Below are 26812 nucleotides of genomic sequence, written 5' to 3' on the forward strand. Positions count from 1 at the left end.
TAGCGGCTATCCTGCCAGTAACACGCTCAATAATGCCGGGTAACTCCTCACGTACGGCTCGCGAAATCTCCACAACGATCCAATCGCGCAGTGGACTCTCCTGGAGGCAAGGTGCGTGACCCACCTCTGATCCCTGAAAACAAGATCTAATAACGGTATCCTCCCTTCCGAGGGATCCTAGTGATCCATAAAAACTGGGCCCCAGAGGAGCCCCTAACTGCCCCGCAATGATCTCGGCCCGGAAGACCTCAAGGTGGCTATCCAAAAGCTCCAATATCCCCTCCTTGACTGTACCGAAGATCAAAGGAGTCTGGTCCAATATACTGCATGTAATTTCAGTTGAAATAAACTCTCGTATCTGCTCCCCGAGCTGCTCGGCTCCTGAACCCGAGCCTGATCCCTCATCTGCACCAGAACTGCCCACTGGTCTACCCCGAAGCGTCACCATGCTGCAAGCATTCCGTAACTACCATAAGAATACTCATTACTACTGAGGGATCTCACACACACACTACAAGTTCCTTGGTTTTATCTCATGCCTTCTTGAATCGAGTACGAATCCTCTGCTTTCAATAGTACGGGCCCATACTACCTTCCACATCTATCCGTACTTTCCTCAAGAACTGCCTCGACCCCACCAAGTTCCTTCTACTACTACTGCTATTCTCATGCTAATCTCATCCTAGGCTTGCCCTAGAAAAAATCTCTGTCTCACCCCGTCCTTAGCTGCTGAAGGACTTCCTATTAATGTCAACTAACTACCTCATGAATATAGCCACATGCAACAGAGATCAGATAATCCTTCGAGTAAAAGACTCGTCCCTAGAACGGTTGGAATTAGACGAGAGCTGCGCAATAGGGCCAAGTCCATCACTCTGAGATTATTCAGCCTGTTCCATATGTGACTTAGCATATTCACTTACTAGCTAACTCACATCACTAGAAGTCCCACAAAGCACAAAGCAAGCAGCATTCGGACAATGAAAAACTAACCACATAACCCAATCAAACTGTTCTATCCTCTACTCAGGAATCTGTACTAGCATGCAGTTCTCATAAAGCTGAACACATATAACAGGCACATAAGGCTCCTAGATCCTTAGTCCTAATCTAGCATGTTGTTGTAATAAAGCTGATAATCATAACATAGCATAAACTTGTATGGGTAATTTGGGAGTACTTACTTGAGCTCAGCTGATTGCATGCACCACACCCTTTTCTCTTTTCAAAGTTCTTTTCTTTCTAAAAATTCTTTTCGCTTTTCTAAAACTCTTTTCTTTCCTCAAGATCCTTTTTACAAAAATTGATTTTCTTTTTGAAAATTTCTATACCAATTCCTTAGTTTGAGTTCAGACACACCCGAAAGTGTGCCTGAATCCCTCAAACCAAGGTTCTGATACCAACTTGTAACATCCCAAAAATACAAGCCAAAAATTTCGTTTTAAATCATTAATAAAACAATCATCATCTTTCAACATATAAAATCATAAATCGTATATCCCAAGAACATAATAACACCTGTCAAATATATCAGAGTATAAACATCCCAGGCTGAACAAATGGTGTGTGCACTGCAATCTTCCCGAGCTCCTCTTTTGAAAACTTAAGCACCTGAAACCAAAACTGAAAACCGTAAGCACGAAGCTTAGTGAGCTCCCCCAAACTACCACATACCATACACATAACATAAAACAATCACATAACTCTGGGACTACTCCCAACTGCATCAGGACGAATCCCGACATCGGCTTACCCGACATCAGACTCCTGTCCGGCATCGGGCTCACCCCGGCATCGGGCATCGGGCTCACCCGGCATCGGGCTTGCCTCGACATCGGGCTTACCCCAACACATACATAACATAATCACATAATCTGCATCGGGCTTGCCCCGACATCGGACCGAAGCCCGGAACAACAACATATAACACATAAACTAGCATACATCGGGCTTGCCCCGAAATACATAATACATGGCATAATGACTAACATACATCGGGCTTTCCTCGGAACACATAACATATAACATAATCACATATACTGCATCGGGCTTGCCCGGCATCGGACCGGAGTCCGGAACACATAACACATAACACATAAACATGCATGAATCACAAAGACATCAAGCATACATAACTACTTCTCGGGACCGCCCCGGCATCAGACCGAAGTTCGGAAACATATAAACTGCATCGAGCTAACCCCGACATCGGGCTTACCCCGACATACTCTACTACTTAAACGGGCCGGTATTGTGGCCGTAGACTCGTTACTACTGGAAGGAAACGTACCTCTCAATCTGGTTGCTGAAAACTCGTGCAAGGTAACTCTGTCCGCTGCGCCAACTACTCCCTGGCTATTATGACCATAATAAACACTTAGTCAAAAACTGAGAATCCATCTAAGGGTAAAATGACTATTTTACCCCTTTAATCTAAATTGGACCATGACCGAGGCCCAATCCTTTCTAGTCTTTCCAAAATGACTAAGGCCCATTAAAGTCCTCCAATGGCCCAATTTTCTAAATTGGGCCCAACTCCTAAAATGGGCTTTCCACCCAAACCCAAACTAGTCCTTGGGCCCTTAACTGTCTCTTGGTGGCCCATCACGGCCCAAAATCTGCTAACTTAAAGCCTGACCCCAAACCGAGGCCCAATAACGCAAAGTCCATTGTGTGAGTGTACGCTGAGCGTACTCTTTTGTACGCTGCACGTACTGGCGTGTACGCCCAACGTACTCCCCTGATAAGCCTTTTTCTTCAAAGCTGCTTAATCCCTTAAGACACAACTTCCAAACTTCAGATCTGAGTGTAATAATCCTTCTTAACCCATAAAGTTGATCACTTGGTGGCTTGCACCCCACCAAATGAAATCAAACTTGGAAAAATAGCAACTATCTTCATGGAAATGGCTAGATCTCTTGCATGGATGCAAATGGGCCTTAAAGATTGCAACTTTACTACTCAAGGGACTCAAATAGCTTCATGGGTGGCAACCCTAAGTCCAGAAACGGATTTGCACCATAAAAATCCATTCTTGAAACCAAAAAGGAACAATATCCATGAGAACCTAGATCTATGATGTAGAAGCACCAAGATGATAACTTTATACCTTCAATAGGCTGGAAATGATGTAAAACCTCTGGATCTACAAGCTCTCTTCAATCTCTTGCTTCTTCTCTAAACACCTTCTTCTTCAAAAACACCAAAATACTCCTCTAATGGCCATCCAAGCTCCAAAATCACTCAAATGAGGGTTAAGGGTTGATTTCTAGGGTTTAGAGGGTGGAGGCTGAAGATATTAGGGTTAGGTTATGAGATAAGGAGCTTAAATAGGGTCCAAGACCCTAAAATAGGGTTCAGGTCTGATTGGCGTACGCCCAGTGTACTCCGAAGAACATTCGCGACCCATCCTGGTCAGTACGCCCAGCGTACTGCCTTCTTCACCAGTACGTCCAGCGTACTCTTTGTGTACGCCCAACGTACTCGGCTAAGCCTGAAACCACTAAACTTCCGAAGGCCATAACTTCTTCGTTATAAATCCGTTTTCGACAATCCTTATATCCATGAAAAGGTAACGAGAAGCTGTACACTTATATCAACTCATATCTTTCTTAAGACCTTCCGAACAAGAGTCCATTTTCCACAAAAGCCCAAACTGACACTTTACCGAAATACCCTTAGGCTCCAAAACACAAACCGAACATCCAGATCGCTTCTAATACATCTCTCGCACCCAAAATAGCCTAGATCTTACCCTTTTCAAAAGGCATAATCCTTATGATGACCGGCCTTCGGGCCACAGCCTCACATTAGGAGTCAATTCAGAACAGGGCGTTACAACTTCTTTATCGACATTAAAGTTCTCCTCAAAATGAAGACTAGTTTATAAAATAAAAGAAAGTATGTGTTTAGTCATATATAATAAATGTTAGTGAAATAATAAAAATATATACCTAGGATTAAGAAAAGATCCCGTGGCATGAAGTGGCCTGTGAAGTTGCATATTCCACCTAAGATCAATCTTGTCCCAAATAGGTTTATATCTTGACTCGACACCATGGAAGTTCACTTTTATTTGTTCTTTTGCCCGATCCATAACTTGATATATATATATATATATATCCCATTTCCGGTTTCACATCACCATCCATAAGTCTCAATACCTTAAAAATAGGAACTACACAACTCAAACAATATTTTATAGCCTTCCCAAAGTTGACATCAACCAAAATAATTCTTTCAATTAACTTCCCTTCATCTTTAGAAGCAAAGGTGGATTCGGCCCATTCATTAGAAGCAAACAACCGTCAAATGGGATGTTTTAACTCTTTAAATCTTTTCAATGTAAGAAAAGAAGTAGCAAATCGTGTTACTCCGGCTCGTGTTAATTCTTGACCACCGGTGAACCTTCTAAACATGGATAACAAAACACAATGTCTATAAATATAAACGGTTACTTTTTGTGCTTTATCTAAGGTGTCTTTGAATGTTTTTCCACCTCCTATGTCTTGCAAGATCAAGTCAATCAAATGGGCGGAACACGGTGACCAATATAAACGAGGTCTCTCTTGCTCCAACTTTGAACCGACTAACACATAAGCCGAAGCACTATCGGTGACGACTTGGACCACATTCTCCTCCCCAATTTCTTCAACAATTGAATTAAGCATTTCAAATAACTTATTTGCATCTTTAGCAAACGAAGATGTGTCAATTGATTTCACAAATACCGTGCCACTTGGACTATTCACAAGAAAATTTGTGATAGACCTTTATTTTCCATCTGTCCAACCGTCGGACATAAGAGTGCACTCCATTTTCTTCAACTCTTCCTTATACTTATTCAACCCTTATTCAACACATTCTACCTCTTTCTTTAGGTATGTTACTCTCGCCTCATGATATGAAGGAAGTTTCAATCCTTTCCCATACTCCCCTACGAGTCTCAAAGCTTCTTTCCACAATGGAGACTTCACCAAGTTAAATGGCAACGCTTCACCGTATATAACTCGACATAAAGCTCGAGTTACGGGCTCTCTATCCTTCAATGCTTGATTCAGTGTTTTTTGTTTTCCTTTATTGAAAACCGATTTCACAGTCCCGTTCCCGTTCCCGTCACTCTCAACTTCAAAACATTCATCATCCATTGCCTTAGACTTGTTTTCCTCAAAATCCCTCAATAATTTTTTAAAAAGTTCTTTTGTAGCTTCATCAACCATAGTGCAAACAAAAGCATCTATTTTTGTTCCAGCAAGATGATTCTTCATTCTAAATACTCCTCCAGAAAAATTTTTATTGCAATAATTGCATTGCAATCTAACTCTATTTTTTTGGATCTACTTTAGTACAATGTCCCCAAGTGATATTTGGTTTTGCCTTTCCTTTTGGCATAATTAAACTCTACAAACCAAAGAACATGATCAAAGATAATCACATTACTAAACAGAACCTGATCAAAAATAAAAATTGCACACAGGTAATATTTAAATAGAGAAAGAACAGAGATAACAGGGAAGAAAGAAAACGAGAACACATATAATATTTGAACAGATAAAGAACATAGACAAGAACAGGGAAGACAGAAAACGAGAACAGGTTAAGAAAAAGTTTATGGGAAAGAGTTAGCTTCCTGAACTAACTCACATATGTTTAAAAAACAATATATTCCGAAAATACCCTTGGGGACTCTTTTTGTCCGAGAAAATTCAAATATTAGAGATAAAAAAATTGATTCAACAAATTTATTCACATTCAATATCATAATCTTATACAAAAAAGTGAAAAAGAGGAAAAAATCTTACCTGTTAAGTGATGAAGGAGTGAAGGAGAATTGCAGGAAAAGTTAAGAAGAAGAATCGCAGGTAAAGAAGAAGAACTAACGAAGTCTTAGGAAATGAAGAAGTCTAGGAAAAAAAAGGAAGAGTCAAGAAGTTCAGTTTAAGAAAAGATGGAGCAGACATGAAGTTCAGTTTAAGAAAAAAAGGACAATACCTTTTTACACTTTGACTTTTATCTCTGTAAAACCCATCATACAGCTGGATAATAGTTTTAACCACCGGATAATAACTTTAACCATTGGATAAACGAAAGTAAGCCACATGTTTCATGACTCGTCCGATTTACGAGCCAACTCGACTCGGTCTGAGTCGGTACTTGAACCGGAATTTTTTTACCATTCAGACAAAAAACGAGTCACCTTACGAGTTGAACCGTTTTGGGTATCAAATGGCTCGACTCGTACGAGTCAACTCGTGACTCGTACGATTTTAACAACTATGAAAGTGATTAATACTCTATAGCAAGAAATGGTCAATTTTAGGCATATTTTCATCACCCTACAAATACAAAATAAACTGAAAGATGAAAATACATAGACTTTTTAATACAAAATAAACTGTAAGATGAAAATACATAGACTTTGTGTTCTTTGGAATAACTATGTTTTCAAAAATAATCCTACATAGATTCGTCCATTCTAATCCTGATACGTTCTTTGGAATATATGTTTCCAAAATGATAATAATTATCGAAAGAAAACTTATAGCCGAGCTGAAACTAATCTTAAAAAAAATTCACAACCTACTGCATTGCGAGGGTTACAACTATTTGTTTCCGCAAAAGACAGATTGAGTTTACATTTTTTAGTTATTATAATCTAGGGTTACAACTATTTGTTGCCGCAAAAAGACAGATTGAGTTTACATTTTTTTGTTATTATAATCTGATGATTAAAGTTTCACAAAATTGTTATTAAAAATCTTAATATATTTTAGATAAAGTTACATAAATGGTCACTAGGGTTTCACAAATTCTGGGTTTTCGTCCCAAACATTTTTTCGTTACAGATATGGTCCAAATGGATGCCCAATCATATTGTTACGACATATTGACCCATCAAATGGATTGTGTAATGACACCCGATTGATATGCAAAAGTTTTCAGCAAAATGTCATTGATGCAGAAATAACTGTTGGTCAACATGCTGACAAGATGATATTTTTGCCAAAGCTTCTTCTATCTGCGTCTGATGAAGACATGTTCCCATTCAAGCTAAAGAGGAAACAATTTCTTATTCGATTATGCTTTGCAATGACAATCAATAAATTTCGGGGACAAACAATTTTGAATGTAGGTATTTATCTTCGAGACCCAGTATTCACGCAGGACCAACTTTATGTTGCATTATCCAGAGGAGTCTCATGTGGCAATACAAAAGTGTTAGTGAAGCCTAACGAAAATTTAAACGTGATGAAGTTTATACAACAAACGTGGTATATAAAGAAGTGTTGCGAGATTAATAATGTATTAGCAGTTATGTGTTTTTACACGTTTCCATATTTTATGTATTCGTATATAATTATATTATTTTTGTTTGAACGATTTAAACGATTTATATTTTGTGTCGGCTTGAACCGTTTATTTTTACCAGTTATTTGATGTATCATGTCAAAAATAACGCAAAAGTTGGATTCTATTGTCTTAAACATGTACTTTCTTTTGGAACATAACATTTTTGTAAAAGAAACATATCGTTGAAAAAACTATTCGTCGCCGTTGCTTTGCGCGAGTAACGGCTAGTGTGTGTGTGTGTGTATATATATATATATATATATATATATATATATATATATATATATATATGCGCTGCGTTCAATTGTTTAAACTAAGTATTGTGTTATTGTATGCATAAATGTGGACCAATTAAAATTAAGTAAAAAATTAAATAATTAAATAAATAAACAAGGGTATTTTAGTAATTTGATAATTAGCTTCCACAAATAATCCCTATAATCTTGCTAGCATTCAATTTTAACCTAAATTCTTTTCTTATATACAGCCGATGTCTTCCATTAAAAAAGAATGAACTGAAATAAAAAGAAGGGCTTTATTTCCCCGTGTTCATCACCTGACTAACAGATCGGGAAAAGATCGGGGAGAAGCATCGGGCAAAGATGGGCAATCGGTCTCCAGAGGACTCCTCCTTGTTCCACCAGTGATCACGAATCAAGGGGGAGAAGAATCGATCGACAGAAGACAGAGAACCGGAAAACTCACCGACTTTGGAGAATCCGACCTTTCTGCGCTTTATGGGATCGGATACGGGATCGGAGAAGTGGTGCTTCGACCCTATTTTTTGCAAATTACGGTCTCCCTTTATGTTCTCATCCTTCTCAGGGCCTGATCCAGCCAACAAAGCACTTCAAAAAAACCTCACCACCTCCGACGTTGCCCTTATCTAAGCAAAAACCGACATTTCAATTGAAGAACCACCATGCAATTTCAATCTAAAAATTAGGGCTTTTTGTTTTCCATTCCTCTATATATCGTTGTTTCCTTCTTTGTACAATAGTGGTGAAGTGATTGATCCAGATGAATTTACTAATCTTGTTGGTGGTTTCGTTGATGGGTTTTGCTCCTGGAGCTCCGGTGAAGATTTCCCTTTTCTTTTGGTTCTGGAACTGAAAATACTGAAATGGAGCCAGGTGGGGAAGATGATAGAATGGTGAAGTGAGAAAACTCGAATGAAATTAGGGGAAGGCTTTGGGTATTTGCATCCTCTTGTGTCTCTTGTCTGCTAGATTTGTTGTAAGTATTTTCTTTCTCATTTAAATTTCGTTGATTTATATATATACACAGACCACACGAATTAAAAGATAGATATATAGGGATTACTGATTTGAAAAGTGATCTAAACAGAGCACAAAACGACCAAAGCTATTTTGGATATCGACAATGGTTCCTTTGATTGATATATAACGAAATTAAAAGTACACTAATCAGTTTTTACTTATTTATTTATTTGTGTGTGTGTGTGTAAATATATACAGATTGGGGAATTAAAGAAAGGACTGAACCCCATTACAATCAAGCATTTCTGTAACTAGGGGTAATAATGTAATTTCTGGTAACAACGTAACATGTTTTGCTTTCAAATGTTTCTCTCTTGATTACTGGGAATTTACCATCTCTAGTGGGAATTTACCATCTCTAATGTAATTTACCATCTCTAGTGGTGTTCTTTGGCAGGAAAACAATGGTGATGATATCTTCTTTGATTGGGTATGTTTCTTTTGATTGAGTTTTACTAGTTAAATAGATAAAAAAAATCAATTCTCTTGATGATCTTATTGTATAGTTGTGAATTTTGATAGATATGGAGCACATTGTGATCTAAGGGAAAGAAAACATAAACGTGTGGTACAATTCTTGAGATTGACATGAAGAAGATAAAAGGAATCGTGAATTCCAATTCTGTTGGAATGGAATCATAAATTCCAATTCTGTTGGAATGAAATCATGAATTACAATTCTGTTGGAATCTAAACTACAATTTGGTTTTGTTTTCACAGAAATGCTTGAAGAACGGACCGCAAAATTGAAAGTGATTCTAAGCAACATTATTCTTTTATAATGTATTAGTGTCGTTGTTAGATTTTGATATTTTCTTTCCCGTTTTGACAGTTTTTTTAGTTTTATTCTTTAACAATAAATGTAATTATTAACAATTATTACCCGTATTCTATAAGAAATAATGTATCTTTTGTTTTTATTCTTCAATTAATTGTTCAAGAATTTGTTATTCTACAAGAAATTTTTAAAGTCATGATCAAGAAATAGGTTCGAGAATATTTTTATTATTTATGGTTCAAGAATATTTTTATTTTTGAATATACTCAAAAACACATTCTGTCAGAATGTCCGAATTAAAAGAATTATAATTCGTAAAATCGGATTTTAAAATTAATAGAATCTATGATCCCTTAAAATATGCAATTTTCCTTTATTAAATCTATATTAATTGACTAAAATACCCTTGTAATTAAATTAGATGATATTTTTCAATTATATTTAATTCAATAATATATATTAATCACTTTCTTAAAATAAGTAAAATTGATTGGCCCACATTTATGCATACAATAACACAATAATTACTTTGAATAGAATAACCTAAGCCATATATATATATATATATATATATATATATATATATATATATATATATATATATATATATATATATATATATATATATATATATATAGAGAGAGAGAGAGAGAGAGAGAGAGAGATGAATCAGGTTCAACAACGAACTCTATTTTAGGGAACGAACCAACAAACCAATTTGAAAAAAAAAATTTATGCATTTGATGTATGCATTTCTTTTTTTTCCTATTTGTTTCACAGAGAGACCGAGAACACAAGCTTGCATCCTCTATCATTCCCATCCAATCATCATAACCATCACCATATCCGTGACATCCCCATTTTTACGGCCAGAAAAGACCGATTTGTTTATGCTTTATTTTGAAAATCAGAGTGTCTCTTAAAGAAAAGTGTTGTGGAATTTGTTCCCAGAAAAACATGATAAATATGTTATCAAAGCATTTCCGAAGAAATGTAATTTGTTTATATTAAAACTTTGGGATGTCATCGTCAATACTGAAACATAAGCATAAACAGACATTACATTCATTTAAACTAGTGATTTACATCTCCTTTAATCTCTCAATGTAATGTAGCTTCATATCGACACCTGTGATACAAATAAACTGAGTGGGTCAGGTTGGAAAACCTGGTGAGTACATAGGGTTTTCAACCCACAATAATATAATTATTATGTTTAATCATCAAAAAATCAACCAATTTACCCATCTCCATTATCTTCATTATTCTTAAGGATTTATCCTAAGAATCGTCTATCATCCACTCATTCATTCCTAAGGATTGTCCTAAGGAATATGCACGAAGTCTATCGCTGCCAAGGTTTATTTAACAGCCACTAAGTCCATAGTTGCCAAAGTTTTTAGAGTACACCGGGTGAACATATCGTTCACAACACCTACAGGTTGCGAGCCTGCTAGTGTTCCACTGGACTGTCTAGAATAGTCCGTGGTTGTCATCTATACTCTGCTAGATGACGGGGCCATCGCTTGGGTCATCGCTTGGCTCATCGCTTCTCACCATATTTTACCAATCATATATCATCGTTCATCATTCATCTCTTCTTTCATCGCTCATCATTTATCTCATCCTTAATCTACCCATCGTTTACCCATCATAATTATAGGTATAATATACATATACAGTTTAAGACCAATAAAACATGTATATTTTTGTTCATCCAACATAAATATCAAGAACACAGATAATATGCACACATAGCACGTAATTTATATTAAATACTTCATATCTATGTGTAAGATGAAAGTAACTATGCACTCACTTGTAGCGTGCTTTGATAGAATCTAACTAGAAACAATCAGCGGTTCGTGATTGTCGGGCTCGGGACGCGGAACGCCTTCAGCAAAGAGAGAGAAAGAAAGTTTAGGTGTAAGGAATGAAATGGTCGCATTTGCTATTTATAGGCTGATTTTGGCTCTCTCACGTCGTGAGCCTCACATGCTCACGTCGTGAGCTTCCATGAATCATCCCGTGGCCTTCCCAGGTGTTTTCTAGGCTCGATTATTGTTCGTTTGACTCCTCACGTCGTGAGAAATCATGCTCATGTCGTGAGCCTTAAACGTAGACTTGCCATCTGCATTCTAGCCTTAAAAAGTGGCATTTTGACTCCTCACGTCATGAATTTCTATGCTCACGTCGTGAGCTCAGTCAAATTAGGGTTTCTGACACGTGTCATGCTCTCAGACGGCTGCATCTTCGAAAGGTCATAAGTTTTGCATACGAGCTCTGTTTTTGACGTTCTTTATATCCACGCGTAGGTGGAGACGTACTCTAAAACTTTCATTTAGAACCTAATGCTAAAAAGTATTTTATCATAAACTCACTTTTTACGATTCCCGGTATCATGCAGGTTTTGTTACAAAACTTCGACAGGTCATAACTTCTTCGTTATAACTCGGATTTCGACGTTCTTTATATGTACGGAAACCTTGTGACATATACTAAAACTTAGTTAAGATTATTTATTCTAAATAACCCTCTATCAAAATTTCATTTTTGACGCTTATCGTCTCTAAATTGACTAGCCCGAATCTGCGGGCGTTATCTCTCTCTTAGGATGATTACGTCCCAGAATCATCAACAAAACAGGGCTTGTATAGTGACTCCATACGTTATCTTTTCATCCTAGGTAATCACTGTAACTCCTATGTTCCTTCGAATGAGTATCTAACTCTTGGACTTCTTGACTGCAGGCGATGCTTAATCTTGCACCCTCTCTTTATCTTGCGTTGGACTTTCAATCGTAACCTTCAAGTTACAAAATCAATACTTATTGGAGACTCATTCTTCTTCTTAAAAGACTTAAGATAAGTTTTTTCCTTCATTTATCGTAACAGACCGTTGGGTAATGTTCTAATGACCTTTCATCATATAATGCAACGCTTAGACTTAGGGTAATATTTCTAGTCCATTTCCAGTCCATTTCCAGCAACAAATGTGCAAACTTTCATACGAGCAGAAAACAGAAAAACGATTTTTTTTCAAGTTGTTTGCACACAAAAAAAAACAACAAACAAACCTAGGCTCTGATACCACTGATGGGTTTTGAGCATTCTAACACTTCCTAAGTGTACATGCAACCCTAATAACCTTCGATCTATGTTTGTCTAATAATCATGCAAAGTTGAATTCCAAGGTTATATTCCTATCTAGCATACATGGGGAACATTTTTAACTTGAATGAAAGATAGAATAACTTACCTTGTTGTTGATTATGATCCTTGAAACCTTGTGAGCCTAGCACCCCAAGTGTGATGCCTCAAATGCTTCACACAACACCAAATGCAAAGGAGTAAACTTTGAGAGAATCTTACACTTGCAAAATCGGCTCTAGCCCTCTTGTTTCTTATGTGTAGCCAATTTTGGTGGAGAATGAGTTTCTTATATAGTGTTGACACATCTAGGGTTACACCATGTAAACCCTAATGTGTCATGACTCTTCATTTCCATGACCCATGGGTTTGTAACTCCCATGGAGCATCCATGGAGCATCCTATGGGTGGAACCCAACTTGATAATCCATGGAGCCTCTTAGCCCACTATATAAGATATGGAAGATTTACATAATCTACCCATATATTTAATTAGTTATCTTTTGATCACTTAATTAATTCTAAATTAATTCTTGATCAAACTAATTAAATAATATTATTAATATATTAGAACTTATAATATATTAATAAACCATAAGTGTTATTTCTCTCATTTTAGTTTATCCAATTGCATGGTGCCATGCAACCCAAATGGACCATGTCGGGTCGGGTCAAGTACATACCAGAAATAGTTATGGACTTAGACACCTTATCCAACAAGTTCTAATATCATAATTAAACGTTTAGAACCCAGAACACATAAGGTTTCCAGATCCGGTCGGCAACAGACCATAGATCCAATCAAATAATAGAATATAAGGCATCTTTATAGCTATAATATAAATCATTTAGCACATAAAAGCATTTTAGGCATCTTTCCTAAAATAAACTAGTGCTTGTGTCTAAAATATGGTAGACACTCATCTCACGATCATCGCTTAGCATTCAAAGTTTAAGTCTAAAAATCCTACAAATTCCTAGTTCGCTTAAACTAATGCTCTGATACCAACTGTGGCATCCCCATTTTCACAGCCGGAAAAGACCGATTTGTTTATGCTTTATTTTGAAAATCAGAGTATCTCTTACAGAAAAGTGTTGCGGAATTTGTTCCCAGAAAAACATGATAAGTATGTTATCAAAGCATTTCCGAAGAAATGTAATTTTTTTATATTAAAACTTTGGGATGTCATCGTCAATATAGAAACATAAGCATAAATAGACATTACATTCATTTAAACTAGTGATTTACTTCTCCTTTAATCTCTCAATGTAATGTAGCTTCATATCGACACCTGTGATACAAATAAACTGAGTGGGCAAGGTTGGGAAACCTGGTGAGCACATAGGGTTTTCAACCCACAATAATATAATTATTATGTTTAATTATCAAACAATCAATCCATTTACCCATCCCCATTATCTTCTCTATTCTTACGGATTTATCCTAAGAATCGCCTATAATCCACTCATTCATTCCTAAGGATTGTCCTAAGGAATAGGCATGAAGTCCATCGTTGCCAGGGTTCATTTAACAGGCACTAAGTCCATAGCTGCCAGGGTTTTTAGAGTACACCGGGTGAACATATCGTTCACAACACCTACAGGTTGTGAGCCTGCTAGTGTTCCACTGGACTGTCTAGAATAGTATGTGGTTGTCATCTATACTCTGCTAGATGACGGGGCCATCGCTTGGGTCATCGCTTGGCTCATCGCTTCTCACCATATTTTACCACTCATATATCATCGCTCATCATTCATCTCATCTTTCATCGTTCATCATTTATCTCATCTTTAATCTACCCATCGTTTACCCATCATAATTATAGGTATAAAATACATATACAGTTTAAGACCAATAAAACATGTATATTTTTGTTCATCCAACATAGATATCAAGAACACAGATAATATGCACACATAGCACGTAATTTATATTAAATACTTCATATCTATGTGTAAGATGAAAGTAACTATGCACTCACTTGTAGCGTGCTTTGATAGAATCTAACTAGAAACAATCAGCGGTTCGTGATTGTCGGGCTCGGGACGCGGAACGCCTTCAGCAACGAGAGAGAGAAAGAAAGTTTAGGTGTAAGGAATGAAATGGTCGAACAGACCGTTGGCTCTCTCACGTCGTAAGGAAAGTTTAAAAGACTAAAGATAAGTTTTTTTCCTTCACTTATCGTAACAGACCGTTGGCTCTCTCACGTCGTGAGCTTCCATGAGTCATCCCGTGGCCTTCCCAGGTGTTTTCTAGGCTCGATTAGTGTCCGTTTGACTCCTCACGTCGTGAGAAATCATGCTCACGTCGTGAGCCTTAAACGTAGATTTGCCGTATGTATTATAGCCTTGAAGAGTTGCGTTTTGACTCCTCACGTCGTGAATTTCTATGCTCACGTCGTGAGCTCAGTCAAATTAGGGTTTCTGACACGTGTCATACTCTCAGACAACTGCATCTTCGAAAGGTCATAACTTTTGCACATGAGCTCTGTTTTTGACGTTCTTTATATCCACGCGTAGGTGGAGACGTACTCTAAAACTTTAATTTAGATCCCTAAGGCTAAAAAGTAGTTTATCATAAACTCAATTTTTACGATTCCCGGTATCGTGCCTGTTTTGTCGCGAAACTTCGACATGTCATAACTTATTCGTTATAATTCGAACTTCGGCGTTCTTTATATGTACGGAAACCTTGTGACATATACTAAAACTTAGTTAAGATTATTTATTCTAAATAATCCTCTATAAAAAATTCATTTTTGACGCTTATCGTCTATAAATTGACTAGCCCGAATCCGCGGGCGTTACAATATCTGGTCACCATCATCACGATAACGCGATCTTTCTCCATCATCATATTGAGACCCCATCTGCAATCAGAAGCAAGATACGCACACAATAAAATACATAGGGGGGGGGAGAAACTTGGTGTTGGGTTAAGGTACGTATAGCGATTGCGACTAATTTCTGAAATTACTCATCATGTTCATCCACATGCATATTGATTTAATTAGCTTATTATAATGTTACGATGATTAGATAATCATCTAAATACCCTTAATGTTAAAAAATCATCATTTGTTACTGTACAACTTCATTGATCATTAATGGTTTGCTTTATGCACACCACCTGTTTGTTAAAATGCTTTTGACCTTAATAAACATTGGTCTTTTTAATCTTTTAACTCTTATGATCTAAAAATCCAAACTGGACCTTTATGCCCCTCAACAGTTTCATCCCAATCCCAAGCATCTTGATTTCTAAGAGTAGGAGTGGAATCAGGAAAAAAATCTACGATTGCTTAAAATAAGAATAATATGGTAATTTCACATTTATCGCAGTAATCAACTTTCTTACAACTTTTTTCCCAAAAATGGAAATATGATTCCTTTGACCTAAGATATTTAGAAGAAAATAGTAACCAAATTATATGAACACGTACAACTGGAGACATCAGTTACCCAAATTAAAAAATTTCCATTCGATTTCCAAAAACTATATGAATATAAGTGTAACGAGAACCCCGATAAATGAACTTATAATACGTAAAGTCAAGAAATGCCCTATTATGGTTGTTATCTTTATTGTTGATAATTTTTTTGGTTCACAATGTCTGCTTACTTTGTTTTCTTGAAAAAAAAACATATGCATCAATCACATGCATATGTTTTCTTGAAGAAAAAAAAATTCAAATGTACAATGCAATGACTCACTGTAATTAGTAAATAGGATTTGGTAATTGAATTAAGCATGACATATTATACAATTACCTAATTAGTATTTGATATAACTAATTAACTAGATTTTTAATGTCAAATGCATAATGCCCATTACTGAACATTAAAGTTATAAACTTTTTTTTCAAGTAAACATATTCATTGATTGATGCATGTTTTTTTTGGTTTTTGTTTCAGCATTATATAAAATTTTTACTCAACTTTGAACATACATAACTTCCTCATATGACCTTGGAACATGGTTATTTTTTCCTAGATTATAGTACTATGTGTAGGCTTCATTTTAAGTGCAAAAAACATCTTAATTAGTTAAGAATTCACAGACTTATAAAGCTCAAAACAAGGGTTGTTGAGTTTTTTGGTTTTCGTTTCAACATTCTATAATTTTTTTACTTAACTTTAAACATACATAACTTCCTCATATGATTTCGGAACAAGGTCATTTTTTCTAGATTGTAGTACTTTGTGTATACTTCATTTTAAGCTCAAAAAACTGATGGATTAGGTGTCTAAGCCCATAACTATAATTGGTATAAACTTGAATTGATAGTAACATAATCCTTTTAGGTTACCCTCAACCTAGCAATTGGACATGATGATTTTTGGAGAGAGATAGAGAGGTTGATTTCTTATTTGATTAATCAGTTGAAATAAATAATTTATTAATGTATTATGAGAATAATATATTAATTATAAATACTAATATTTGATTAATAATAAATCAGAAATTAATTGGAATTAATTTTGGGATTAATGGAATTAATCAAAAGTGTGGGGACTAAAGTTCAATTGTTCAATAGTTGAAAAAAAGGCTCCAAAACCTTCCACACATAGGGTAGATGGTTTCTAGAGGTATTTTAGGGTTTCTAGAATTATCCTTAGAGGATAATTAGGAAGCTAGATAATTATCAATTCAAGATAATTTTATTATATTGGTTTTGTGCTTATCTAGGGTTTCCTACTTGCACTATATAAAGGCTCCTAGCCTTCATATTTCGGCGATCACTTCTTCCCCAAGGGTTGGCCGAAATTATACTCTCCCCTCTCCTTAACTTCCTTCTTACTAGCTTGGGTGTGAATCACTAGAGGCACGACATTTGTGGTGCTTGCTTCCAAAGCTTCTACAATTTAAGGATCATTGTTATTTGCTATAATAACAATAAGGTATGTAATCCTATACCATTTTATGTGTTTTTTCGAAAATTACCTAGGGTTTATAGGGTTCTTTTTGATGTTCATAGTTAGAGATTCGATAGTGAAAACATAGATCTTGTTTCAGGTTGCATGCACACTTAAAAGTTTTAAGTTTGTTTTGTTATGCCTAAAACCCATCAGTGGTATCAGAGCGTTTGGTTTGTTTTCAACTGAATTTGCTATAATTGTTGAATTTGATCAAATTAGGGTTTATGTAAATTAAACCCTAAAAGGCCTAAATTTCGAAAATGGGGTTAGGGTTTTGAAACCCTAATCTTGCCCCCTAAGTTTCGAAATTAGGGTTAGGGTTTTGAAACCCTAACCTTCCTCCCCAAGCAAATTTCAAAATTTTGATATGTATTAGGGTTTTTCAAATTTTGGTAATTATCATTTTACTTACCTCAAAAGAGATAATTTAAAATTGGACTAAATCCTATACCTTATTTTCGAAAATTTAGAGGGTAAGGATTAAGATTAAATTATTTGATTAATTTAATTAGATAATCCTTATTTGATTTAATATATTTGATTAAATGTTAATTAATAGATAAATATTAAATCATTTGGTTTATTTTTTAAATTTAAATTATATTTAATTTTCGAAATTTAATTATAAACCTAGTATTTTGAAAGGTTTTAAAAACACCTTATACTATATGTAAAATTAAAAGTTTAATAATTAGTATACGTATAAGACTAAGTCAGTCGAACCGCTAGTACGCCTCATTCACGAAGCTAGTCTATAAGGGGGTACAAGGAAACTGCCTATAAAATGGTAGTTGAATGGGTGTCTACTCTTACTCACCGCTTCCTTGATTAGTGGAGGGTCGTTAGTCGAACGAGTTTGACAGGACATATAATTCTCATTAAAATTATAATGATATTAAAAAGTAACTAAACCCTTTTATAAAGAAACCCAGTCTTAGTTACTTTCGGAAAAATGTGAATCTGTATGCTAGCCCATGAAATTGCACATTACACTTTATAAGTCGTTAGTAGAGTGTGTGTGGTTAACCGACACACTAATAGAGACTAATAAAAAGTTGTAATGGGTATCTCATAAATTATCATTGTTGATGGAGCGTGTGTGGTTTACCAACACATCAATTGAGATGATAAATGATAATGAGGTTACCAAGCACATTTGCATGGTTATTCACATCTTGTTTGTGATCTTCGGTACCCTAGTCACAAATAGAAGAGCATAATCTGAGATTAAACATGTCATTAATCAGTTTCAATAAATCTCAAAAGATCTAGGATTTTCATCAAAAACTTAATTTCCTTTTAACAATTTCGTTTTCACATGGTGGAATTGGTAAATCGTCATTTACTTACCTTTATAAAATTTACAATTAGATTACAACATCCCTTTTCTAAGTTGTGAATTATATAGTTGGATCCCAACCTTAATATTTCATTTTTGGGTTGCTATATTTATGATTATTCTTATCTAACTAAAACTACCTTCCTTTTACACATGTCTACTCCAAATGATGCTTTTGGTTCCTCCTCCTCAAATCAAAACTTCTTGTTGCTGATCATCTGCTCAAAGGTGACATTGGATGGCACCCATTACAATGACTGGATGCGCAACATAAAAATGTCCCTTCGTTTCGAGGACAAGGAGTATGTCCTTGAGAAATAACTAGAAGAGAAGGCCACTCCTGAAGAACTAGCCGCCTACAAGAGGCACTACAATGATGCAACAAAAGTTGCTTGCATCATGGTCGTCACGATGACCCTTGAGGTCCAGAGATTCTATGAGGATTAGTGGCCATATGAGATGAACAAGGACCTTTTTGAGAAGTACCAAAAGCGAGCTCGTCAGAAAAAATATGAGGTGGTAAAGTCCCTCATGGCGTGCAAAATTAAAGAGGGAGAATATATTTGTGGCCACGTACAGAGAATGCAATGTTACATGGAGCACCTTGTGAGGCTTAATGTGCATTTTGAAGATGAGTTGGCTATTGACATAATCTTGAACTCCTTACCAAGTTGTTATGATCAGTTCATCTTGACCTATCATTTGAACAACAGTGAGGCCACCTTGGCTCAATTGCACAACCTCCTGCATACAGCTGAAGCGGGTATGAAGGGAAATAGTATTGCCTCCACTCCTTCTAGTGCTCCTGTTCTGGCCATTGGTCAAGGGAAGGGGAAGAAGAGGAAAGGTACTCCAAAGCAAAACTGAAAGGGAAAGTCTCATGATGGGTCGTCATGCAATGGACCCAAAGGTAAATCCAGTTCTGATGCTCCTCCTCTCTCTGATCCCAAAGAGGCCACTTGCTTTTACTGCATCGACAAAGGGCATTGGAAATGAAGTTTCCCAAAGTATCTGCAAGATATCAAAGATGGCAAGGTGAATCCAACTTCTACAGGTATATACATTATTTCATCTGATAACTCATCATCTTCTCGTTCTTGTGTCCTTGATACAGGATGTTGATTTCACATTTGTTCTGATTTGCAGGGGCTAAGAAGAAGTGAGGAGGTGGAGCACAGTAGAATGAACTTGATCATGGGGAATAGGCAATCTTCACATGTCACCAAGATTGGAGTTTATAGTCTAGTGCTTAGTAATGGTGTTGATTTAGATTTAATAAATTGTTGGTACTCGTCAGAAATAACACGAAACATTATTTCTTTTCATGCATTGTTCAAACAAGGTTTTAGATATGCTTTTAATGATTTGAATGGTTCAATTTCTGCTTAAAAATGGTATTTTTATTTTGAAGTTTTACCTTGTGATGACGTGTACGAAAATGTGATGTGTGTAGACAATTTAGGCAATAATGTATTTCAAATTGATTCGTCTAATGGTATAGATAAAGCATGCTTGTGGCATTGTCGTTGTGGACACGTTAACAAAAAACGCATCGCCCAACTCCAAAAGGATGGAGTGTTGGAATCATTTAGCGTAAGGTCGGATGATGCATGTGAATCTTGTCTTTTGGGTAAGATGACAAAATCATCTTTCACTGAATCTTATGAAAGAGGTGAAGGTTTGTTGGACCTCATACACACAGATGTATGTGGACCCTTCAGATACACCACAAGGGATGAAAACCGACTAACTTGAATTTCAATGAATACATCTAACTGATTGTGCCGCTTGGTTTTGAAGAGTAGATGCTATGAACTGACCCAATGTTAAGCACAAAAACTCAACTAATCAATAAAAAAAGTAGAAAACAAGTTTCAGATTGGAGAAACCATTCTACCAAGGAGAAAATCCTCTAACAAACTCTTCTATCTAATATAAAGATATGTTTGATGAGTTTATGAAGTTAAAAAGATGTGTGTTTGTCAAAAACAATTGGAATTTTTTTTAGAAATGTGATTTAATTACTTATTCATGATCGGGTATGTGCATGAGAAATTTCCAACAATTTACCCACAATTTAACCATTATATTCATGCTTTTCACCATTTACACTTGAAATAGAAGATAGCTCTGATGGAGAAAATGACAATGGGAGTGAGAATGGAAAAGCTTTCGATGCATGACGGAAAGGAAACAATTAACTTTATGCTTAGACAGACAGAGATTCTTATTTAGTTTGAAGTCTCTTTGGTCTGGTGCAATAATAAGTTTCAAGTGTGCTTTGGTCTTTTTGTAGATTGTTACTGGAATGTGCTTTTTCCTTTGATGGCAACTATAGTTTCAATGTGTGCTTATTGAATCAATTGCAATGGGATTGAGGAGATTCGCTATATTTATTATATAAAAAGAAAAGATGTAAGGGGTATTTCCGATATTTTGTTAATAGAAAAAAAACTAAAGGAAACTTTTTTTATCGGTCAAAACCCATGGCATAGCTCAAACTTTTTTTACTAGTTGAGATAATATCACTCTAGTTTTATATAAGGGGAAAATGACACATACGACCTATGAACTTTATAGGGTTTACCCTTTTAGTCACTTAACTTTTTTAGTGGCTGAATGAGGGAACGAACTTTATTTTTTCGGGTCAATTACGTCATTATGTCAATTGTGAAGGGGTCAGCCGATCATATTTATGCCACCTGTGTTACTTAAACCCCTTGGCTTGTTGACTGTGTATGCCATGCCATTTATTAATAACTTTACTTAAATGAGATAATATCACTCTAGTTTTATCCTCAGTTGCCAAATATTTTCAATGAAAAGCTGCACTGGAAGGAGCAAGAACCTGTGTTAGGTATGAGGTTTAAGAGTCCTAAAAAATTGAAACACATGCTCTGTAACTATGTTGTTGCAAATGGTTATCAATTATGTTTTGTGAAAATGATAGTAGAAGGTTGCTAGCCAAATGTTGTGATGGAAAATGTACATTTAGGGTTTGGGGTTCATGGATGATTGATGACAAGTCTTTCCAAATCAAGTCTCTTTTTAGTGACCATGATTGTTCAAAGAATTTTAAATTCGGATCAATTGTTACGTATAGATGGATAGGTACCCACTTTACCCAACATTTTTTCAACAATCAGAAGATGAGTGTGAGATTACTTAGAGAGGAGGTGAAAACCACTTTTGGCATTATAGTAAGTATGAGTCAGTGTAGGAGAGCCAAAAAGTATGAAATGAGTCTAGCTGAAGGCACGGTTGTAGAAAATTATGCTAGAATATGGTCTTACAGTGAGGAGATTAAAAGATCAAATCCTGGATCCACTGTTAAAATTTCTGTGGATACAATGCATTATGGTAATAATTACTTCAGCAAGATTTACATATGCTTTGCTGCAGTCAAAGAGGGGTGGAGTGGAGGGTGTAGAAGGATCATTAACTTGGATGGTTGTTTCCTGAAAACTTTTTGCCAAGGTGAGTTGCTTTGTGCTGTTGGTAGGGATGCTAACAATGGAATATTCCCAATTACTTGGGCAGTTGTATGTGTGGAAAACAAGGAGAATTGGAAATGGTTCATTGAAAATCTTGCAGAAGATTTGCAATGTTGGAATGAAGGAAGTGGTTTGGTTTTAATTTCTGATCAACACAAGGTATGTTTGTAAAATATTAAACATAGTATAATAAATATTTACATTTCTAACTTCACCTATTACTGGTACATATGCAGGGTTTGGTTGACGCAGTGAAAGAAGTATTCCCAGCAGCAGAACATAGGCAGTGTGCTAGGCATATATATATATATATATATATATATATATATATATATATATATATATATATATATATATATATATATGCTAATTTCAGAAAGAAGTTTAGTGGAGCCAAGTTTGAAAATTTGTTTTGGATAGAGATCCAAAGACATGGTCTCTAGCTTTTTTTAGAGTTCACAATTCATCATGTGAATCTGTGGAGAATGGATTTTCAGAGAGCTTTAATAGTGTCATTTTGGATGCTAGGAAGAAACCTATTATCATCATGTTAGAGGACATTCGTATATATGTGATGCAAAGGATGGTCACTATGAAACTCACAGGTCAAGGATGGAATCATTATTTTGTTTGTCCAAACATCATAACAAGATTGAATATTCTCCAAAATGAGCAAAGGTATGCATACTTATTTTTTCATACATACCTTACCTCTGTCAACTCTAAACATTTGCATTACATTATGTAGGCATTAGCAGGTTGTGTCTTATGGGGGTATGAAGTTTGAAACAAGGAAAATGGATGAGTCGTACATTATCGATGTCACAAAAAAGGAATGCAATTGCAGGTTATGGCAACTAAATGGGTATGGTTGTGTTCATTCAGTAGCTACATTAGTGTTTTTAAACGTAACACCTGATGGGCCATATGTAGATCCATTGTACCTGGCAACCTTCTTCCATAATACCTACAAACAGTCTATTAGTGGCATGAATTGGATGAACATGTGGCCTTCAACAAACTTTATACCTCCATTGCCTCCTTTAAAAAGAAGAATTCCAGGCAGACCAACAATCAAAAGAATAAGGGATGCTTCTGAAAGGTCTGGAAAACACACGGTTTCAAATGCAGGGAAAAAGGTTTCTTGTGGCATATGCAAACAGAAAGGGCACAACAAGACCACTTGCACTCAAGTGCCAAGGCCTCCTAAAACTAATTTCACAAAGAAACAAAAGTTCATGAAAACACAAGAATCAGTGAATATGCAAGGGGGTGGAGAAGATGCTGTTATGGATGATGCAGTTGAGCTACAACCTGATGAAGTTATGAGGGTAAACGAATATGAGCAAGTGGTGAGGGTAAACGAATCTGAGAAAGTGGTGAGGGTAAACGAATCTGAGCAAGTGGTGAGGGTTAATGAAGCTGAGGAACTGGGCAGGGTTAATCAAGTTGTTGGGCAAGTGTATACTACAGGTCAACCAAGCAATAGGAAAAAGCTAGAGAGAATTCTTAAACTAAAGCTTTCTAAAAGAGTTGAAGGTGAAGGTAGTAGTGTTGGATCGCCAATGGAGTTAGATTAATTACAATTTTAATTGTGTGTCTGTTATGTGGATTGAACAAGGGAATTTATGTTTTCTATGTTCATATATGTTAAAATAATCTTAACATTTGATATTTGGAATTGTTTATGTATTTATTATATGTATGATCTTATTTATATTAGTGTGTACGGGGTAATATAGTCATTAAAAATATTTGAGGAGTGCATGTATATGTTAGTTTAGGGGTAATTTAGTCATTCGAATTAGTTAATCCAATAGGTGTATGTTATTTCAAGTTATTATTAAAGTAGGGGTATTTTAGTCAATAAAAGAAGTTAAATTACATACAGTCCCCTTAGGTGTATTAGTCTCATTTTAATTAGTTAAAGAACTAGGGGTATTTCTGTCATTCTTTTCTATTTGACTAAACCCATCAGGGGTATTACAGTCAATATTTCTTATGTGACTTAACCCACTAGGGGTATTTCAGTTTTAACTTTTTTATTTGACTTAACCCATTAGGGGTATTTCATTTCTTCCAGGCAATTAGCCAAAGTGGACAATCAGAAATACAACAAAAAAGCACTTTTCCAGTGTTTTCCATTTCTGGGTTATAGGCAACGACAAATTTGGGTATTAGATTCTTCTTTTTTGTCCCATGTCCCACACACAAACATTGGGATTCATGTTTTAATGGTTTAAAAAGTTTGACTGTTTCATGTGGTCCCAAGAAGAAAATCAACAAAAAATATACATATTACTTCACGACACATGCACATTTACATTTATAACAGGAACATTTGAACTTAACCAACATTTTATTCATGGGTTTCTGCATCTTTACATCGATTAAACAAGTTAAAATATGATTACCACGTCTATCTAAGTACATACGAGAACCATCACCTATGACTACCATCAAAATACTGATCATCACAACAACATGATCACAAAACCACCAAATACTACAACCAGAAACCAAAAGACAATGAACAAAACGCGTTACTAATAAGGATAATAAATGATATGCATATCAAAACAAAATAGAAACCCAATATTGAAATGTTATAACCTAAAGTTCTTCTGTCATTTTAAAAACTTGTAGGTTAACACCCCCACAATAGGAACGACAAAAACCCGAAGGACCCATTTCACTTTCTTCCACTTGTTTCTCCCAAAACGATGTTGACATACGACGCTTGCAATGAACATAAATGCTTCTTAAAATCAACAACCATGTTAGCTAGATCGAGTTGACCTGCCCTAACATCATCCACTTCATGATTGAGGGCGTCCAAGTCTCCAGTGAGGCTGCGTCGTAGTTCACGAAGGTCGTTTGCAATCTCTTCCCTCACATGCGACATCTCTAACTGTGTCTACAGCAGACTGATCGCCAAGTCTTCATTTGTGACTCCATTCGAGACATTTTCAGCCATGTGCCGACTGTAGTTGGGTGACCAACTGTGATTTGGAGATGATCGTGAAGGCATCGTTTCTGCGATTGGTATTGAAGTTTAGGGTGTAGTTGGGGTAACCAGGTTAGGAATTGTGCCATTTTAGGGCACAAGCTTCACATTTTATACGGAGGCGGGATGAACAGTGTGAACGTGGCCTCTACGTTTCACATTCCAAAACGACGTCGTTTGGGTCGAAGACGTAAATACATTTTCGCCATGTCATCGATGACGTGTCAAATTGGGATGATGTGGCATGGTTACCGGGTATAATAAGTAAAAGGGACTAAATTGTTAGGTTGCAACACAATTCGTTCCCTCATTAAGCCACTAAGGTGCTGTTTGTTTTTTTGAAGCAAAAATCCATAAAGTCTGCGGACCACCTCTGCAATCCTCTGCAGTAGAGAGGTGGACCAAACGGTTGCAGACTGTAATAAGAAACGTGTTTGTTTTTTTAATGTCTGCATGCTGCTACAGATATTAAAAAATTAAAATAAACTGATTTTATAATCCGAAAATAGTTTTTAATACTGAAAATTTAATAATTTATGACATTTCAGCAAGAATTTATGATATTTCAGCAAAAAATAATGATATTTTAACAAAAAATAAAGATATTTTAGCATAAAATAATGATATATCATCAACAAATTATTATTATTCAATATAAAAAAAAGAAATTATTTTTTCAACAAGAATAAACAAAAAAAATCGAAAAAAATGTGAAATAAGATTTCAACAATATGTAATCAATATTTTAGCAAGAAAAAAAGAAGAAGAAGAGGTTGGAAGAGGCAAAACAAGTGTTGCGCCAAGAAGAACACGCGCAAATGTTTTTTAATCCGAAGACTTCTGAAAAACAAACAGTTGTGAGATGAAAAGTGTTGTGCGTGTGCTGCACCGCGCAACAATAAGAGGTCTGAAGAGGTTTTTTTTTCCAAAAAACAAACAACACCTAAAAAAGTTAAGTGACTAAGAGGGTGTTTGGCTTAGCTTTTGTGGGGCAAAAGTCCTTTTTGTAAAAGAACTTTTTGTAAAAGTTGTTTTTTAAAATGTGTTTGGATTAGCTTTTGAAGGGAAAAAGTCAAAAGTTAAAGTGTTTGGTTATGACTAAAAAGTACATGTTTCTATATTTAAACAACAAACCAATTTCATTTTCAAAGATGTTTCACAATCAACAATTGTAGTGTCGTTTTCATCCATTATTTGTGAATTACATATAGTATCAACATTTAAACAACAAACCAATTTCATTAACCTTCCTAAATGATTTCATTAATTTATCAAAATTCTAATCAAAACAGAAAAACAAAATATCACAGAAATCGGTTACCTGTTAACACAAATATCATGAACAAAAAATTTCATCAGCTTCATATTTCATCAATTTCACTAATTATTAATCCATATTTCATCAAGTTCACTAATTATTAATCAATATTTCATCCCTATTTCATCAATTTCACAAAGGTATGTTAATCACAGAATATTATAGAATATCAATTTC

General features: G+C 35.6%; 2 protein-coding genes across 4 annotated transcripts in view; both read right to left on the bottom strand.

The window, feature by feature from the left end:
• Positions 1-26812, bottom strand: part of LOC145137752 (uncharacterized) — a 41852-nt gene that overhangs the window by 14717 nt on the left and 323 nt on the right. The window contains exon 2 of one of the 3 annotated variants that reach the window (XM_079071892.1): positions 1519-1611. The gene's annotated coding sequence lies outside the window, so the exon portion shown is untranslated. Of the gene's footprint in view, positions 1-1518; positions 1612-24650; positions 26639-26812 lie in introns of those variants that run through there. The other 2 variants (XR_013721206.1, XR_013721205.1) reach the window with 2 other exon arrangements.
• LOC145138918 (uncharacterized) lies at positions 4308-5267 on the bottom strand. Its single transcript, XM_079072917.1, has 2 exons — positions 4933-5267; positions 4308-4743 (listed from the first exon to the last, which is right to left on the bottom strand). The coding sequence occupies exons 1-2, from the start codon at positions 5265-5267 to the stop codon at positions 4308-4310; spliced, it is 771 nt and encodes a 256-aa protein (XP_078929043.1).

This window comes from Lactuca virosa, chromosome 9 (genome assembly GCF_052849685.1).
Source record: "Lactuca virosa cultivar CGN04683 chromosome 9, Lactuca_virosa_CGN04683_v6, whole genome shotgun sequence".
NCBI classification, from domain to species: domain Eukaryota; kingdom Viridiplantae; phylum Streptophyta; class Magnoliopsida; order Asterales; family Asteraceae; genus Lactuca; species Lactuca virosa.

What these genes read in the sequence shown, in the direction of transcription:
- LOC145138918 (XM_079072917.1), bottom strand. Translation starts at nt 5,267, where the DNA reads ATGAAGAATCATCTTGCTGGAACAAAAATAGATGCTTTTGTTTGCACT. An exon ending in GCTTTGAGACTCGTAGGGGA is followed by an intron (nt 4,744 to 4,932) that starts GTATGGGAAAGG and finishes TCTTGTGAATAG; the next exon opens with TCCAAGTGGCACGGTATTTG.